General features: G+C 41.2%; 1 protein-coding gene across 7 annotated transcripts in view; it reads right to left on the bottom strand.

The window, feature by feature from the left end:
- Positions 1–18355, bottom strand: part of RASGRP3 (RAS guanyl releasing protein 3) — a 107565-nt gene that overhangs the window by 29721 nt on the left and 59489 nt on the right. For 5 of the 7 annotated variants that reach the window (XM_032352982.1, XM_032352981.1, XM_032352978.1 and 2 more), the window contains exons 2-10: positions 13327–13459; positions 10329–10523; positions 9250–9352; positions 7980–8042; positions 7264–7395; positions 6328–6475; positions 4443–4616; positions 3730–3846; positions 1245–1520 (exon numbers count right to left, since the gene is read on the bottom strand). In XM_032352982.1, the coding sequence (XP_032208873.1) occupies positions 1245–1520; positions 3730–3846; positions 4443–4616; positions 6328–6475; positions 7264–7395; positions 7980–8042; positions 9250–9352; positions 10329–10398 (1083 nt within the window). In that variant the 5' untranslated portion in view covers positions 10399–10523; positions 13327–13459. Of the gene's footprint in view, positions 1–1244; positions 1521–3729; positions 3847–4442; positions 4617–6327; positions 6476–7263; positions 7396–7979; positions 8048–9249; positions 9353–10328; positions 10524–13326; positions 13460–18355 lie in introns of those variants that run through there. The other 2 variants (XM_032352983.1, XM_032352984.1) reach the window with 2 other exon arrangements.

Raw genomic sequence — 18355 nt, 5'->3', positions numbered from 1 at the left:
TATGTGCTCTAGGAACAGTCTATGAAAGGTCTAGGAACCAACGCTCTCATTCCAATGTAGCAGTAGGGGATTTCAGCTCTCAGAGCTTCAGAAAGTTATTGTTTTCATTTTCCATGGTCATTACGGGAAAATAGTCAATTCGGTGTTGCAGCCACAGGTCAGAGGCTTCAGTGTTATAAACCCAAACAGGGAAGTTGCTTCTGCATTTGTGAAACGAGGGTGAGAGAATTTGGTCATGCCTCTGCCCCCTGACAAAGCAGCCGCCAGTGGGGAAGGCTCTCTTCTCTACACCTGTTCTCTCTAAAAGCGCTAGGACCTGGCGACCCACCACAGAGGACAAAAAGTATGATTACTGGGTGAATGTCTTTTGTCTGACCCATTCATTCCCAGATACAGTGTTCATCTGTTGAGTGCCTAAATATGCCAGGTACTGCTGGAGGTGCTGGGGAGATGGGCTGTGTCAGGCAGGTAAACAGGAAAAGAAATCTATTACCGAGTGATACCGCCTATGGTTAAGAAAGCATAACGGGCAAGAGCCACACATGTGACCGATGTGTTACTGCTCTGGAGAGGAAGAGAGAATGCTCCAGAAAGACAGAGGCTTTTGAATTTGAGCTAGTCATAGGGGTGGGTAGGGAAGGGGTTTTCCAAGAAAGTGCAAAGGCCAGGAAGCAGAAGGCAACAGTTCACAGTGGAAAGTCCAGTGTTCCTCAAAGGCGAGCGTGTTGTGGGAGCAGGTGATGGCAAAACAGGCTAGATAGACAATGAGTCTGGAAGGGTCTCCAATGCCAGGCGGCTTTGGGAAGGTTGGCGTTAGGGGCAGGGAGATGATGGAGGAGGTCCTGACATTACCCCAGGCTTCAGCTACGGTTGTGCTGGGGGCTGGGGGGCAAAGGGAGGCAGATGAGCCATGTAGAGGGAGGGGATGAACAAGACAGGTGTGGTGAGGGAGAGTAAGGGACTGAGAGTGAAAGGGGCTGAGAGTGGGAGGTCTGGATGCGGAGCTGGAGCAGTGCTGATTAGGCTCCTCCAGACAATGGGAAATTTCTTGGCCCCAAGATTGCAGTCTCAATTCATGCTGCTTATAGGGCTGGGCTCCCCTCCCCTCCCCCACTCTTGCAGATCTCTCCACGTCCACTGGCCCAGCATGCAACCTGGTGAGTGACTGGCCCGGATGTTCCTGTACACCCTGTACAGGGAGGCACGGAAGAGCCCTGAGCACAAACCCGGCCCCTTGAACTCACCGTGAGCAGGTTGATCAGGTCCATGTTGGGTTCTAAGTGGTGGGAGGCGTTCTGCAGGGACACCAGTTCACTCAGGGTCACGGAGAGTTGGTGCATTTTTACAATGTTCACTTTGTTGTCCTCCGTCCAGTCTGGGAAAATGACGTGGACCGCTATCAAGTCTTTCAAGTGCACGCCGAGGATGGGGATCTTGAAGCCCTCGCAGTCTGCAAAGGCCCTGCGGTAGCTGCAGTAATTGCCGTTGGAGGAGACCAGCTCTGTCATTTCGTGCCAGTTCTGGGAACGGATGGGAAAGGAGAGGTTTCAGTTTTCCTGTCCGCCCACCCCCGTGTGCATCTGCTGTGTGCAGCTAGGACATTCCTCGGTCACTGAGAGAAGCATCGATCGAACCAATACTGATGCAGGGAAATATTAACCTGGGAAAAGAAAATTAGAGAAATGCACTGGGCCTGGCTAGGAGAGGGGCAGCCTGTTCTATTTCACTGCAGAGCAGAAACCTCCCTGCACCTCTACCTGCCTGCTGGCGATGTCAGGATGTTAAATGACATCAAATAGCTATAAGTAGTTTGCAATTCATGGAAATCTTACAGTCCACAAATATAACCATGTATCCTATTAAATTATAGTAGGTACTATATGGGTGTGTCCTAGTTGTTCTAAGAAAGTTGCATTCATGGTATTACTTGAAGGTTCATCTGGGACAGGATGGGGTAGGAGGAAAAGCCACACTTAGGTGTAAGACAGCTAGGGGTTTGGGACTGTGCTACTAACGACAAGCATGACCCTGAGCAAGCAACTTCATTTTGAGGGGCCCGAGTTTTCTTTTCTGTAAGAAGGAAGAATTCAAATAATTTTCGAAGATACACGAGTGGTTCCAAGCCTCTAAGAGCCTCTACTGAATTCTTACTCCTCACAACATGTAAAATGTGTTTTGCTCTTTACTTGAAATTCAGTACAAAGACAAAGGATATTAAGACACTAAGATAACGAGCCCCTTTATGCTTTGAATGAGTGTTTTAGGTCAGACAGCTGTGTATCTTGGCTTATATCCTGCTGTTTATTGTTAGTTGCCTAACAGCAACCAGACCTTTGTAATAGACCTCAATTTCCATGGGGCTATACTTTCTCCAAATGGCCCATGTAACTCAGAGGGAGCTGCCTCCATTCCCAAGTCCAAGGATGGGTTCTGATTTACCATCATCCCAATTCTATCCCCTCTGGTTTGTGATTGGTTCAGGAGCACAGACGTAAGCCCATCAGTACGTTATATTTCTCTAGCCACTGTGATTGGCCCAGTGATGAGCATGGAACTTGAGGTGGGCCAAGCTGCCTAAAAAGAGGTCTTTCATTCCACCTGGCAGGGCTGAGAGCTTTCTCTATCTCCAACTTTCGTGAACAAGAGCACATCATTTATGGAACACCTGGGTGGCTCAGTCAGCTAAGCTTCTGCCTTCAGCTCAGGTCATGATCCCAGGGTCTTGGAATGGAGCCCCGCATTGGGCTCCCTGCTCAGTGGGGAGCCTATTTCTCCCTCTGCCTGGTCTCTCCCAGCTTGTGTGCACCCTTTCTCTCCTTGACAAATAGATTTAAAAATCTTAAAAACAAACAGACAAACAAAAAAACCCAAAGCATCACTTTCTTGCTGCTACAGATGGTCTAATCAGGAAAGAAGGCAGTCTAATGAAATGAATAAAAACCTGATGCTCCAAGGAAGACAGAGCTACTGAGCCAAGAGCTCTGATCAGACCATGCTTGGATCTGGCCCTGCCTCTGGACTTCCAGGTATGTGAGCTGACCCATTCCCTTACTGCTCCAGCAATTCCCAGATTTTTTTAAAATTTATAACTGAAAAGTGTCCTTACTGATAGAGCGAACTCCACACTTACAAGGAAATCTTTTCGTAAGGATGCAATGTCCTTTTTCACTCAATAAGGAAAAATATTATTCTAGTGGCCTGGAAACCAATGTGGCAGAAAAAGCTCAGTTTGGGAAATGATCACTGTTTTTTCAAAAATATATTTTTTTTCCCTGAAAACTCATCTATCAATCTGAGGGATTTCTGGACAAGGTCTACACCTGCCTCTTCCTATGTCTCTTTCACCATGCCGAACACAGGGCCTTGAAGAGAGCAGGTGTTCAACAACTTCATTTGAGGAGGGTAGGAATGACTTGTCTTATTCATCTTGTATCCCCTGTGTGTGTCACGGGGCCTGTCACACAGTAAGCATGAAATGCACACTAGTACTTACAACTGCAGTACGTTTATGGTATTCAAGGCCTTCCTACTGGGACACTTGGCCACCACTTCCGATCTGTTTTTCCAGGCAGTGTGGCTACTCCTTTCCTATTTAATTCTCCATGTGTAACCAATCATCACCTAAGAAGAAAACTTCCCCCTCTGAGTGACATTTCTTAGGAGCATCCTATCCCTAAACAACTTACAGATGAGTTTTTTTACTTAAGATTAGGATCTAATCCACTGTACCTTTGTAACTTCTGAAGAAAGATGAGAATGGGTCTCCTTGAGGCGTGAAATGGAACTGTGACTAAGGCCTCCCACCACCGCCATCAGAGTGTTAAAATTTTTAAGCTGGAGGAGCTTCTGCAATAAAAAATTTTAAAAAAAAGTTAACATCAATACTTTGCAACAATTTTTCAATTATTCTGATCTATCTGAATTACAGGTGAATGCGTGCACCGTTTCAATAACAAAGAAAAATGTCATCAGTTTAAAATGAAGTACAAATGCAATTCACCAGAAAAATATGCCAATAATTTTACCAAAAAAATAGTTATAGTAAGTTCTTCTAAGTATTGCCAATTAAAAGCAATCTTCTCGCATGATAGCAGTATGAGTTGTTCACCAGATATTAAGAATACTTTAATTGTCCTTTATATTGCAAACCCCAAATTTCTTCAACAGCTTTTCTCTAGAGTGAACGAACGTTCCTTTAAGAACCCTGTCCAAGGGACACCTTGGTGGCTCAGTTGGTTAAGTGTCTGCCTTCAGCTCAGATCATGATCCCAGGGTCCTGGCCTGAATTGGGAATCCTTGCTCAGCAGGGAGCCTCCTTCTCCCTCTGTCTGCAGCTCCCCCCTCTAATGTTCCCCCCAACCTCTCTCTGACAAATAAATAAATAAAAGTCTAAACCCCTCCCCCCAAAAACCCAAAACCATCTAACTCCAAGACATACATACCTTGGCAACGTTGATAAACTTTGTAATGACTTCTGCCCTTTGCTGGGGGGTTGGTTTGCTAAGAACCATCAACTGGACCCACTTAGAGATTCCATTAAATAAAGCAATAGATCTCTCCAAGGTTGGGTTATTCTCCAGACAGCCATGGATGACATAGCTTTGGTAATCAGTGAACTAGTAAAGGAAGATTCAGAGACTCTGAATTAAAAGGGAGCCTTTGCAAAATCAGAAATTAGAACGTTGGATGGAAGATGTGGGATATTGTTTCATAACAACAGAATGATTTCTTTCATTTCACATTTATAATGGCATCTTACACATTTGAATATACATGTACCCTTCACATATTATTTTGCTGTATCACCCCCCCATACACAGATATATACTTATACATCACAGCGTCAGGGGTGGGGTGGGGAGGGACAAGATTCCAAATCACATTCCAGTGAGTCCCAGATTTGCCAGATCGTGAGATTCACCAGGGGCATTTGTGTTATAACCTCTTGGTTTCTGGGAACCCTCGAGACCTAAAGGATCAATCTCCCGAGGAAGAACCTAAGAATCTCCATTTTTCAGTCATTGGTGCTGGTGATTCCAGTGGTCAGGCAAGGTTGAGATACAATGGCATGCATTAAAGAAAAGGAAATGGGGGCGCCTGTATGGCTCCGTACATGATCCCGGGGTCCTGGGATTGAGCCCTGCATTGGGCTCCCTGCTCAGTGGAAGGCCTACTTCTCCCTCTCCCACTCCCCCTGCTTGTGTTCCCTCTCTTACTGTCTCTCTCTCTCTCTCGCTCCCTGTCAAATAAATAAATAAATAAATAGCCTTTAAAAATAAAGAAAATGAATATATATATACATGTATATATATATATATATATATATATATATATATATATATATATAATGATTTCAAGTCAGAATAATTCTGTAAGGTTTTTTCAAGAAAAAAAATAAAAACAGCAGTTGAAGTAAGGTAGCTCCTTAGCAAAATGGACACCTTTTCAGGAGGTCATCATGGATGTTATCAAATACATATGAGCCTTCCATCATATAAACAGGGCAGCGGGTTACCTCCCGTGGCCTGCTGGTGGAGAACCATGAAGGTCCTCCCCAAGTAGGATTATTTATTGAAAAGAAGCTGTGTTTCAGAAACCCATACTTCTAACTTCATGTTCTTCTTTGCAACTAATAATGTAATGAACTCCCTGGCATCTTGGAAAAGTAGGAAGAAGAATGGCTGCCCCAGAGCTTGGTGAGACAAAGGCTGATTATGAGCCACTGCAGAAATATTATCATAACAAGTGGATAGAGAGTAGGTGGCTAGGAAGAGACAAGAGACCATACTCAGGAGGAAGAGATAAGAGGTGGAGAAGGAACGCTATCAAGACAGAGTAGGAAAGAAAGGTTTAATTCAGGACCTCCATTCTTGGGAAATAAACAACCTAATGGAAGATTCTTATCAAAGCCTACAACTCTTATTTTCAACCTACACCTATAATTAGGCATTTACAGAAATCCCAACCTAAATAAAGATTTCTTCCCTCAAATGAAGGGCCTAGCAAAACACGTTCACTTGGGAGAAGTCGGTGGAGCTCCATAAACCTTGAATGGTTAAATCTCCACTGAGTATTCAGAAAAATCATGCTTTAATCCTATGAAAGGAGACATTGAAAATAGCGACAGATATATAGCTCCTAAGCCATAAACTAAAGACAGGATAATATTTATCTTTGGTTAAAAGGGATTGTTCCTGTGAATTCAGGGCACTTTTCCAGTGGAGCACAATGACGGGGCTGCCAATACTTCAGAGTATGAAAACGTAGCTCTTGGGAAAGTTGGCATGGTGGTTGTTATCCTTGGAAGAATAAATGTCAGTTTCTTACTGAGATCCTTCTAAAAGATTTATGCTCCAGAAAAGTGAGGTGCTCAGCCAATTCAATGGGCTCCAGATGGTCAAAGAGCAGACAGGCTTTTCCCTTCTTGGATACTTTTTTCCTCTGTGTGACTCTTCTCATCCAGTCATAGGAAGGACTATAAAAAAAACAGTGAGTCTGGTCAATGTGCTGAAAGGCCATTTCATTCGATGGAAGTTATTAACCTACTGACTCTGTAACTCTTGGCCTGCTTCCAGGAGCAAAATACACGCCCTGTCCCTCATATTTGAAGAGAAAACCACTGACCCATTGCCAATAGAACAGAAACTTTGAGTTGTTTTTCCAGACAGGGTGGGTTTGCACTGATCCATCAAGAATTTCTTACTTGCTCTTTCTTATGACCAGCGAGGTTGGGATCACAGGGGAGAGGTTGGGTTAGGTATATAAATTTGTCAGATTATCAATAAATAGGATGGTGATTTAAGGCACATGAAAGCTACTAGAAGTTGGTTCTCACACTTCAGCAACATATGGATGATCTGAAAGGCTTGTGATAAAGACAGAGGTCTGACCTCACTGCCGGAGATTCTGATTAACTAGGAATGAACCTGAATAATCTCTATTTTTTTTTTGAATAATCTCTATTTTTAACAACATCCCTGATGATTCCTGGATAATGCCACCTGGATCAAGATTCTTGAAGAAGTATTCTAGGAAAATGGACTAGAGTATGAATGCCCACAATACAAGAGCTTATCTTTGCAAGACGGATAACCATACTTAGAGTCATTAAATAGTTTTCTCTGTGGCAAGTTAATAGTAGATATAAAATGTCAGTCTCATTAGCACTGAGTTCCTAATAACTGAGTTAACCAGCGGGGCCACACCACTCCCTCCCCCAACAGTGGGCTCATCGTGTTGGAAAGAAGCGTGAGCCACTCTTACATGCTGGATATGTCGATGAGGCTGATGTGCTTTTCATACCCTAGTTGACTAGCTACTTCCCGAAACTCTTCAGTCATACGGATCAAACCAAGGTCCAAGTTAAACTCTGCAGGAAACTTGAGAATCCAGTACCTGAAAGGCATTAAGTAGTTTTGATGAAGAGAAGATTTCAAGCTAGATCTTTATGGATAATGTTGTATCATTTTCCAGATTACAATTAACAATGAACCCAGGACTGTAACCCAAATTAGCAGTCTCCTATTCCCCACCGATGACACAGAGTCTCACTCTTCCCTCCTTCAATTAAGGACCCAAGCCTACCACTCCCACTCTGAGCCTCTCTTTCTGACCCTAAGTCCTGAACATCTGGACTTGCACCTAAGTGCTGAGACACAGCTGAAATTGAACGCTTCTCCCAACCCATGGCAACTAGATGGGAAAGCATATGGTGGGAAAATAGAAAAAAAAATGAATTTACTCTTTCCAAGAGCTAGTTTTATTCCCTAATCACATGTGCTACTGCTTAATCTCTAAAAGAAAGATAAATTCTACTCCCAGGAACAGAGGAAGGCCAATTTAAACAAAATCAGTAAAGTGGGGTTGGGGGTGGGAATCTGAGTCAATTCTATTGCCAAACTAGGTCTACTGTCTGGGGGGAAAGAAATGGTCAACAATTCCAGAACCATCCGCTGCAAGACAGTTACATGTATATTTACCTCATGAAGTAGCAGATCTTTAACCGAAATTCATCACAGGTTTCTCCACTGGCATCTTGATACGTGCACTAGTTAAAGAAAAAATCCCTGCACCAAGATCCTTTGCCCACACCTGCATCTCTCTGACCAATTTAGATGAATTCCTAATACAAAGGCCATAGTGGGGACATCTGGGTTATGTGGGCGTTCGGATGGGGAGAGAATGGGCTCTGATGATGTCAGCAATGAATAATCGTCACCTACACACTAATCCTCAATATTGAGACCTGGGGATTAGGATCTTGCTCACTTTCAGGAACCTCTGTTCAAGGCGAATGTCTTCTTACCCTCTCAGACATCCCCCCTGGCCCTGATGTTGTTGGGAGGATGGAGGGGAGAAGTAGGAAGTAAAGGAAGCTTGCAATGAGCAGAAGGATGACCACATGGCCCTAATAATCAGACCTTCTGCCTTTCAGGCTCCTCCTACCCCATAAAGCTTCCCAGTCATCTGCAAGGTCCCCTAGGCTTGAAGCGGGCTGAGACTGTGGGAATCAATATTAGTGGTTGCATAATCAACATTAGATCTCTTGAGAATAAAATCCCCTTTTAAATCTAAGAGTGTTTTGTCATTTTGAGTCATTTGGCTTTCAGTCACCTTTTAGGACTGTTTTATGTTCAAAGGTGGTAGACTATTAAAGCCCTTATTATAGAACGGAGTCTCTAACTAGGGTTTTTTTCCCCTGTTTGTTTTTGCTATTATATCGAAGGAAATCTGAAATTATGATCAATGAACAGATTCCAATAAACTGCTAGAATGTTCTTTGAGTTTTGTAATCAAGGGAAGATGTGAAAATTCAGGGGCTGTTTGTTCCTGAGCCAGATCCCGTTATTTTGGCTGGCATTTTCATATGTCTAAACTGTATCCTCTATGTCCATCATTTTATCATCCCAAAAGGAATAAATTAGGTCTGGAATCAGTGTTGACTATTCTTTCATTGTACTAACAGCAGAAATGTTTAAGTCAAGTTAGAAACAGTCAGCCTACAGCTTCTGTTTCATTTTGTATCTAGTGATTATTTTTCAGTAGAGCCAAAACATCCAGATGGATAGTCAACTGTTTGGTCCATCATCCAGATGTCTTGTCTAGACATCTATATATATCCACAAAACAGCTGGAACACTGACTAAAGACTATTTATTCATCTTAATTTACCGGCTTTTGTTAGACATTCTATCTAAATACAGAACTTGATTTATGATTGTCGAAATTACACAGTAGTTGAAAAGATATATGCAGAGAAGTTTTTCTGCCAATTCAGTGGAAGATAAATACCATCGGTGCATCAGTAGAACTATTCTTGGCAAATAACTATTATTCAGCTCTCCATTGTCATCTGTTAAAAAATAAAATAAAATGAAGGGTGTGGAGACAACAGTGCACTCTTCTCTTTTTCTAATACCAGTAGAGAAACATCAGTGTCAAAAATTTCTCATAGACCCAATTATTGTTTTCCTCCTCCTTCCACTGGCTCTTCCTTGCAAGTCAAGTGGATGGACGGGGCGGGGGGGGTCACCCTCCCTCTGGTGTTGGAGTACCAGATTCGGCAAACCGAAGTACAAGACACTTAGTTAATCAGAATTAAGGTAAACCACAGATAATTCTTTAGTACAGGTATGTCCCATGCATTATTTAGGACATGTTTACACTAAAAATATACTTTATCTGAAATTCAAATTTAACTGATCTCCTGTATTTTATCTGGCCCCCCCACTCTGGTCTAACTCTTCCTGTAACAATCAATTTAAAAAACAATCAAAAAACCATCCACTTTATGACTCTGTTTGTGCAAAGAATAATCTGAAATGCTGAGGTGGATATGTAAACAACATTAGAAAGCATACAGCTATAAAGTCTGTAAACTACTAGGAGAAATAAGACATACATGCAAAGGTAGAACACAGCAGATTATGCTACTTGTCTGAGTCGAAAGACCGAGAAACGATCACAGTACCATGGGAAAGTCACAAAGAGCTGTGGGAGGAAGCAATCGGCATTCCTGACAGTGGAGATTAGGAATGGTAGAATGAACATCTGACCGGCTTCTGAGATGAGCCCTGAAGTAGAATTTCAGTGAAGGCACACAGGTAGAAAGATGCAGGGAATATTCCAGAAACATTAAAGTGGACAGGATGCCTGGCATATTAACTATGGGCATGGAAATGCACATGGCAGTGTTACTGGGGAGGCAGACTGGAGTCCATCAAAAAGGACTTAAATGCCAAAGATGGAGACTGAATTCTGTTCCATAGCATTCCGATTAGGGAGAAGTGAGAGTATCAAGGTACATCAAAGGGAGAAAGGGCTCATACCAAACATCTCAATGCACGTTCTCAACAGTTCATCTAAGGTCGCTGCTTTTCCAAGTCCACTTGACCCCATGGTTATTTAGCCGCTGTCAAAAAACTAGATACATTTTCAGCATCAAATAGACCATCTCCATAATCACGTGACTTGGTAAGGTTTGTGCCACTAATGGTGTCTGTTCTCAGTCATACTTCAAGACTCTAAAGAAACAGGAAACGGAAGTTATCAGACTAGAGTTCAGACCTCATTAAGGCATCACTTTCCCACATAAAAAGATAAGGGCTTCCATGACTGTATCTTTCTAGAAGAAAAGTCTCCTAGTGAGAAAGTCCATCAACCACCATGATGGTCAAATGCCTGCTGAAGTGTTCCTTCGCATGGAGGGCGCCCCAGAACGACCAGAATGTTCTGTGAGGTACCATTCCATTCTGCAGCTGACATTTTCTGGATACAGTATCTTACACTTTCTTCATATTCTTAAGTGATAAGAGAGCCATTCAAGAACATTATAAACGTTACTCGGCTTAATATTATTACAAGTATATAGGAGGTAAATTTTAAAGTGCAAATATATTGATATGCATCATCTGCTGTGATCATATAAACATTCAACAACTAATTTAAAAAATCTTATTTGCCTGATTTCTCTAATAGTAACACTAATAGTAGTAGTGAAAGTATTAACAAAAACCAACTGAACACACATTCTGTACCAGGTGCCATACCAAATGCCTTATGTGTATTATCTTAACTTGACCTTCATAATAATAACATTATGGCCAACACAATGATACTTCATAACAAAGCTAACTAACAAAAGTAATCATTATTCCCAGTTTACAGATGAGGTCATGGGATTTGCAGAGATTCAGCAACTGGTCTAAACCTACACAATTAGTAAGGCCTAGAATCAGGGCTCCATTGTAAAATAAAGTTTTTACTTTCCTTTCTCTCCTTTCACTGCTCTCTCAAGTAAGGATATCATAAGCTGTCATAATTTTGTCCCCTAGTCAGAAAGAGGACATAGCTGAATGAGCGGTCACCTAGGTAGAAGAAAAGTGTGGGTATGACAGAGGTCCTATTTTACAGCACTGTCATGGGAAAAATGGGAATTAGAAACAACCTCTGAGAGTTCCTCATACTGAAAGTATTGCTGTTGGAAACACCACCATTTTATTTTACAGAGTCCCTGTGACAGGTCTATACAGGGCCTAGGGAAGAGAGAGGTTATCATGATGTAACAAAGTTATCAATGTTGGGTAGTTTAATAGGTAAATGTGGCCACTGGGCATTAATCTCACAAACTGTTTGAAGTCAATGTCTATTTTACTTTCAAAATTTATTTATTCAACTAGTAATCATTGAGTACCTGACAAATACCAGGCACTGGGCTAAGCGCTGAGGCCGGCAAGATGAATAAATCATTGTCCCAATCCCGTCTTCAGTAGGCTCAAAGTCCACTTCAGAAAGCAAACACATGAACGTATAGGGAAAAAAACTAACGTCCACGTACATGGTTTTGTTAGTTCAATCAGACCACCAAACAGTGATATTTGAGTGGATCTGTGCACTAGGCATACAACTCCAAGGAAAATTTTTTACCATGTATTATTTCTGTGTAAAAACCACATCCTTGTGCTGAAGGTGCCATGCTCCAAGCATAAAAAGTCAGATTATTTCACATGTGCGGTAAAAATAACAGAAACACTGGATCAGGGCTCTCCCACTTCTGCTGCTCAAATGATTGTTGAAAGGGAAATACTAAAGATGTCTGGGACCAACTCTTCTTACATCTCTTCACCAGGTTACCTTATCGGTGAGACCTTTCCTGACCACCCCATTTAAAACAACAAGACCTCTCTCCCCACACTCACCTCCTACTTAGCATGCCCTACCTCACCTCCTGGATTTATTTTTCTTCATAACAGTTATCCCCATATGACACACTATATATTTTACTAGTCTATTTGTTTTGAAATCTCTCTAGCGCTATAAACATAAACTCTATGAATGCAGGGAGTTTTTTGTGTTTTGTGCTCTGGTGGACTCCCCAACACCAAAGATTTGTCCCTCACAGAGAAGATACTGAGAAAAGCAATTGATGAATTAATGAAGAAGTGGATGGATGGATGGAGAAATGAAGAAAATAAGGAAGTGTAAAAAGTTTGCCTTTTTAAGTATATATTTGTATGCACACATGCTATAAATTTTTTAGTTTGTTTTAGTAAACAGCGTGGCACAGGAGTTCCTGACAGCTTTCTAGACTTAATAGAATCTCTCTGTATTCATAATAAGAACTTGATATCTCTTCCAGGACATTTGGGAGCAACACTTCTCTTATTTCCCTAATATAAATTCTCCCAATCCCATTAAAAGTCCAGATTGGACAACTGACAGGTTTGATTCTCCTTCATGTCTGTATAGACACTTTTTATCTTGTTAACTCTTGTTACTGGATAGTAAATATATTACTTAGAACCAAAGAGCTTAGATCAACTAAACTAGATTCTCAGGGCAAAACCAAAATTATTCAGCTGATCTACTTGAGGAAGTTATTACCTTTCCATAAGGCGTTGGACATAAACTCATACCAAAGACCTGTCACCATGTTTGGAGTTAGATTTGTGATCCGCAATAAAGCCAGCACCTGAGAGCCAGGTGGGCCAGACTACTCAGTTAAAATCTGTTTCTGCAGTCAGGAGATGTGTCTGTGCCTCTACTTAGCATCTGTCACCTGTACATGTAGTTGAGGTCTCATTTCAGATGTGTTGCTATTATTGTGTCTACAACTGATTTTTTCAACAGTAAAGCTTCTTTATTACAAAAGCAATATATATTCTTCATTTAAAATAGGACAGAAAGGAAAAAGGAAGGAAAAATATGTTACCCATCATCTCATCATCATGATTGTTAATATCATAGCACCTTTCTTTTGTTTTTTCTAGGCATATTTATCTTGTCAAGCTTCTTACATCACCTATAATGGTTTACAGAAATACTTACCTACTGGCTTTACACTGAAAGATCTCCAGGTCTGAAAAAATTGTAAGGGCAGTTATCATCCTTGGAAAAGGTGCTGGGGATGCAGTCAGCAGAACCGGTTTATCCAACTTGAATTATAAGTACTTTGGAGAATCTGATAAAAGAACATAAAGAAATCCCCAGACAGAGTTAAATAATAGAAGCCCAAAAGAATCCATGTGGTGTTAAAGGACTTCCAAAACCCTTGAGTTATAGGTGGTATTGAGATTTTGTCTAAATTTCATCTACAAAGTCACTTTAAAAAGAAAAATATTCAAAATAGTTATTTGGTGACATGTTATTTATTTTTTTTTAAAGATTTTATTTATTTATTTGCCAGAAACAGAGGGAGAGAGAGCGCGAGCACAGGCAGACAAAGAGGCAGGCAGAGGCAGAGGGAGAAGTAGGCTCCCTGCCGAGCAAGGAGCCTGATGTGGGACTCGATCCCAGGACCCTGGGATCATGACCTGAGCCGAAGGCAGCTGCTTAACCAACTGAGCCACCCAGGCGTCCCTTGTGACATGTTATTTTTAAAATCAAGTCGTTTTCCTTTAATTCAGCCTATTACAATTCTGCAAGTGTGGCAAAATTGAAATTTATACACATAGTGTAAGATACTATTTTGGTCCAAATATACTTCTATTATTGGAGTACTCCTTAAGAATTTCCAAACACTGACCTTGGAGTGTTAGTAAATCTCCAGAATAGTTTGTTGTGGTGATCATCAAACTCTAACTCTAAATCACTCCTGACTGTCTCAACGTGAATGTCAATGTTATTTTAGTCCAGGTTGTTTAGTCTCCCGATGGTTTGGGACTTGCTTTAGTGTTGATAGGTACTCTCTGGCTGCAAGGAAAATTATTGCTCCCCAGCATCCACATTTTCTCGCAAGTTTGAAAAGGACACCATAAGCCAAATTTCCCCAGGGCTTGAATTACTTCTAAGAGAGAAGTTCTCACTTCCAAAGGGCAATAGATTTCTGTTGGGTGTGATTTCCAAAGGCTATGATGTATTCATGCAGCGAAAAGGTTTTCACTAACACGAACGCCTCTATCTTCAAATAAATCCTCGTGAGGTTGTCTAGGACAATAAGAACTATGCTCCCAAGTTTAGAAATAGTAAAAAGAGCCAACTCTATGCAGCTGTCCATTAAGAGACATAAATTAGCACCCCAGCCTCTTGACTCAGAATCTTGGATTGGATTTCAACATTAGATAAGCAAATGGGGAAAGTCTTACTTACCTCCGACTACAAGGTCATTAATCCTGCTTTCTTTGCTAGATTGTTGAAGGAGTTATAGAGGTAATGTAAAATCTATCCACTGGATGTCTTCTAAAACACTGGGTGCTCAGGAAAGCTCTCTCTCTTTGCCCACTCTACCTCTTCCCTTCCAGTATTTAAGTGTTTCTAAGTTGAGGACTTAGGTGAAGTAGAAGACATATGTTTGAAGTGACAGGAAGAGAGATGTTAAGTTAGAGAAGGAAAAAGGAGAAAAAGTATTGTGACACTGGAGCTTCTAGGAGTAGGGCAGGTGGCCTCATCAGCAATGGAATCTCATTCTTGAAAGTTCTCAAGCCAAAGTAAAGTAATGACTATCAGAGATGTTGTAGGCTTAATTCCCAGATGGTGTCTAGGAAGCATGCCAGAATGACAGCAAAGGTTGCTCCTGGCTCCAGGACTGTAGGATTTATAAGGTGAAATATTATATCTAGTGAGTATTCAATAAACAGTTTTGAAATGATTTTGGCCCTATTAGAACTTCCAAAGGTAGTCTTGTCTATAGTTTTATCTCTATTGCAATAAAAAACTAACAAAAACCCATAAAGACTCTTTCCTCCTAATGGCAGATATTGTCTTTATGTATTAATAACCACAAACATGTCTTTGCTTTTTTTGACCCTCATATGATCAATTAATTGTAAACACCACTGCACTCAGACCGGCCATTTGACCCTCATATGGAGATAAGGGGGGGGGTGTCTCTAAATGCCTAAGTCCTTAGTGAAAATGACTGCTTGATTACAAACCTTAAGCCTTAAGGATTAACATAACATTTGTTGTTCTGGCCATGTTCAAGCTTAATCTCCCTTTCTCACCACAGACGTGAGATCTGAAATGTGCTGTGATTATATTCTCTGAAACTCCATGGGAGAATCAAGTCTATTAAGTTCAGTAAGAGAAATGATAGCAAAACCCTGAAAAAAAATCAGGTTATTTGACAAATACTGAGGATCTATTAGAGACCAGATACTAAGCAAGATACCAGAGTAGCTGGTAAAAGAGATTGGGAGCAAACAGAGAGAAGGATAAATTGGTGAGCCAGAAAGGCATAATTCTTTTTTTTTTAAACATCTTAATTTTATTTTTTTCATGTTCCAAGATTCATTGTTTATCCACCACACCCACACCCACTGCTCCATGCAATATGTGCCCTCCTTAATACCCTCCACCAGGCTCACCCATCCCCTCTCCCCCCTCCCCCTCATAACCTTCAGTTTGTTTCCCAGAATCCAGTCTCTCATTTTTCATCTCCCCCTCTGATTTCCCTCAATTCATATTTCCTTTCCTTCTGCTAATGTCCCCCATGTTAGTCTTTATGCTCCACAAGTAAATGAAACCATATGAAAATTGACTTGCTCTGCTTAACTTATTTCACTCAGCATAATCTCCTCCAGTTCTGTCCATGTTGATGCAAAAGTTGGGTATTCATCCTTTCTGATGGCTGTGTAATATTCCACTGTATATATCGACCACATCTTCTTTATCCATTTGTCTGTTGAAGGGCATCTCAGCTCTTTCCACAGTTTGGCAATTGTGCACATTGCTGCTATGAACATTGGGGTACATATGGCCCTTCTTTTCACTACATCTGTATCTTTGGTGTAAATGCCCAGTAGCACAATTGCAGGGTCATGTGACCCTGCAAGAAAGACATAATTCTGATACTCTAGCAAAGAATTAAACAAATTATTGCAATAAAGAATCCCAGGAAGGTGAGGAGCACTACTTTAGTCTAGGAGCCAAAGGAGTTTTAGCTAGGCAAAGAGTAGATAGGAAGATGGCAATAATGAAAAGCTGAAAGACATAGAGTGATTGAAGTACTGAATGTGGTGAGACATGAGACTAAGAAGTTCATAGGAGTAGCTCATGAACAGTACCGTAAGCTATATGAAGAAGTATGAACTCTATCTGAAAAGCAATAGGAAACCATGATTTCAAAGATGAGTAAGAGTGTGGCATGATCCTATCTAGACTTTTTAAAGATTCCTCCAGCTGCAGTATGGAAAAGAGATGAGTAGAGATGTACACAGATGATCGTGAAGCCCGTTAGTAGTTAGTTACGACCATCTAGGCAAGAGATGATTGTTATCTAAACCAGTATGTGGCAATAGAGATGAAGAAGACTGGTTGGTTACAGGATATAATTTGAAGACAGATCCAACAAGATTAGCTGATTGAATGGCTTTGGGGACTGAGCAGAAAGGAGGAATCAGGGATAATGTCCAGGTTTCTAGCAAACCATTTGGTTGGGTTATGAAGCCATTCCCCTGAGACTGAGAAAACGAGGGAAAGGGAAAGGAGAAGGAAGTTCATTTTGGACAAATGATGAGTGCATTTTTAAATGTGTTGAGTTAGAGATGTCTGAGACATCCAAAGGGAAATGTTGACTTAGCTTCTGGATACCTATTACAGATTTCTGAATTGAAACCTGAGCATATTTAAGTGCTAACAATCAGTGGAAAGGAAAATTTAAGAACAGGAGAAAAAGAATTTAATCTATATAATAAGGTCCCCAAGAGGACAGAGGTGATGTACCCTTTTATAGGTGGAGGGACTTACCTTGGATAAGGTAGCAGGTCACCGTTTAAATTTAACATGAGGAAAGAGGTGGGAAATGGGTAGAGGTATAGGTAGGTCTGTCCATTTGATAGTAGGGAGTTGAGGAAGTTTCTGTCTAATGACTCATTTACTCTAAAAAGAAGGAGACAAGGTCATCTGCTGGAAGATCTGAGGTTTATCAAGAGGGAAAAAAATATGCAGGAGATGTTATAAAGCACAGAAGAAACCAGAATTACGGGGCTATCTCCCATTATTTCCATTGAAAAGGCTGATGTTTCTCTTCTGGAGTTTGTTTTGAAAGAAATTTAGTGTTCCCTGTTCCCTGGGTGACATCACTCACTTATGCCATGTTTCTGAAATCATTTAACTTTTCTGGAACAACTTATACAGCAAGTTCCTTCTTTATGAAGCAGGCAATTCTGAGTTAATGCCATTATGGTCTAGTCACATGTGGTTTCCATAACTCAGAGCTAAAGCATGGCTGGCATTTGCTGGGTAGTTTCATCACAAGGACACGAGCCCCTTCCATTTCATCTAGCTTTGCTTCAAATGGTGAAGAAGAAGACAGACACTATTGGAGAAGTCATTTGTCTCCCACACTTTGTCTTGATCCAGGATACTGCATTCCAAAGCTACAGCCTCAGCCACCATCCCCCTGTCTTGCACTTTCCCTGCGGGGACTTCTGTCTCTCTCTGCCCCAGTCCCCCACACACACTCACCAATGCCCTAATTATCCATTACCTCTAAAAAAAGGTCATAAATCAAAAGATACATTACTGTTTCTTCTCAGTTCATTCTTCATACCTGGCATTCTTCGCTTATTTCTGTATTGGTGGGTTTTTTTTTTTTTAAGATTTTATGTATTTATTTGACACAGAGAGAGAGATCACAAGTAGACAGAGCAATAGGCAGAGGAAGAGAGGGAAGCAGGCTCCCCACTGAGCAGAAAGCCCTACACAGGGCTTGATCCTAAGACCCCGAGATCATGACGGGAGAAGACAGAGGCCCAACCCACTGAGCCACCCAGGTGCCCTGTATTGGTGGTGTTTTAACTTTGATTTTCCTTCTCACTTCTTTCCACATTGCCTCTTAGTTCTTTGAATTGCTCTTTCTACCTTATTTCCTCCATTCAGTAACTCTTGTCATGGCCTCATTGTCATTATTGTCAAT

Source organism: Mustela erminea, chromosome 7 (genome assembly GCF_009829155.1).
Source record: "Mustela erminea isolate mMusErm1 chromosome 7, mMusErm1.Pri, whole genome shotgun sequence".
In the NCBI taxonomy this organism is placed as follows: domain Eukaryota; kingdom Metazoa; phylum Chordata; class Mammalia; order Carnivora; family Mustelidae; genus Mustela; species Mustela erminea.
This window is presented reverse-complemented; position numbering and strand designations above follow the sequence as displayed.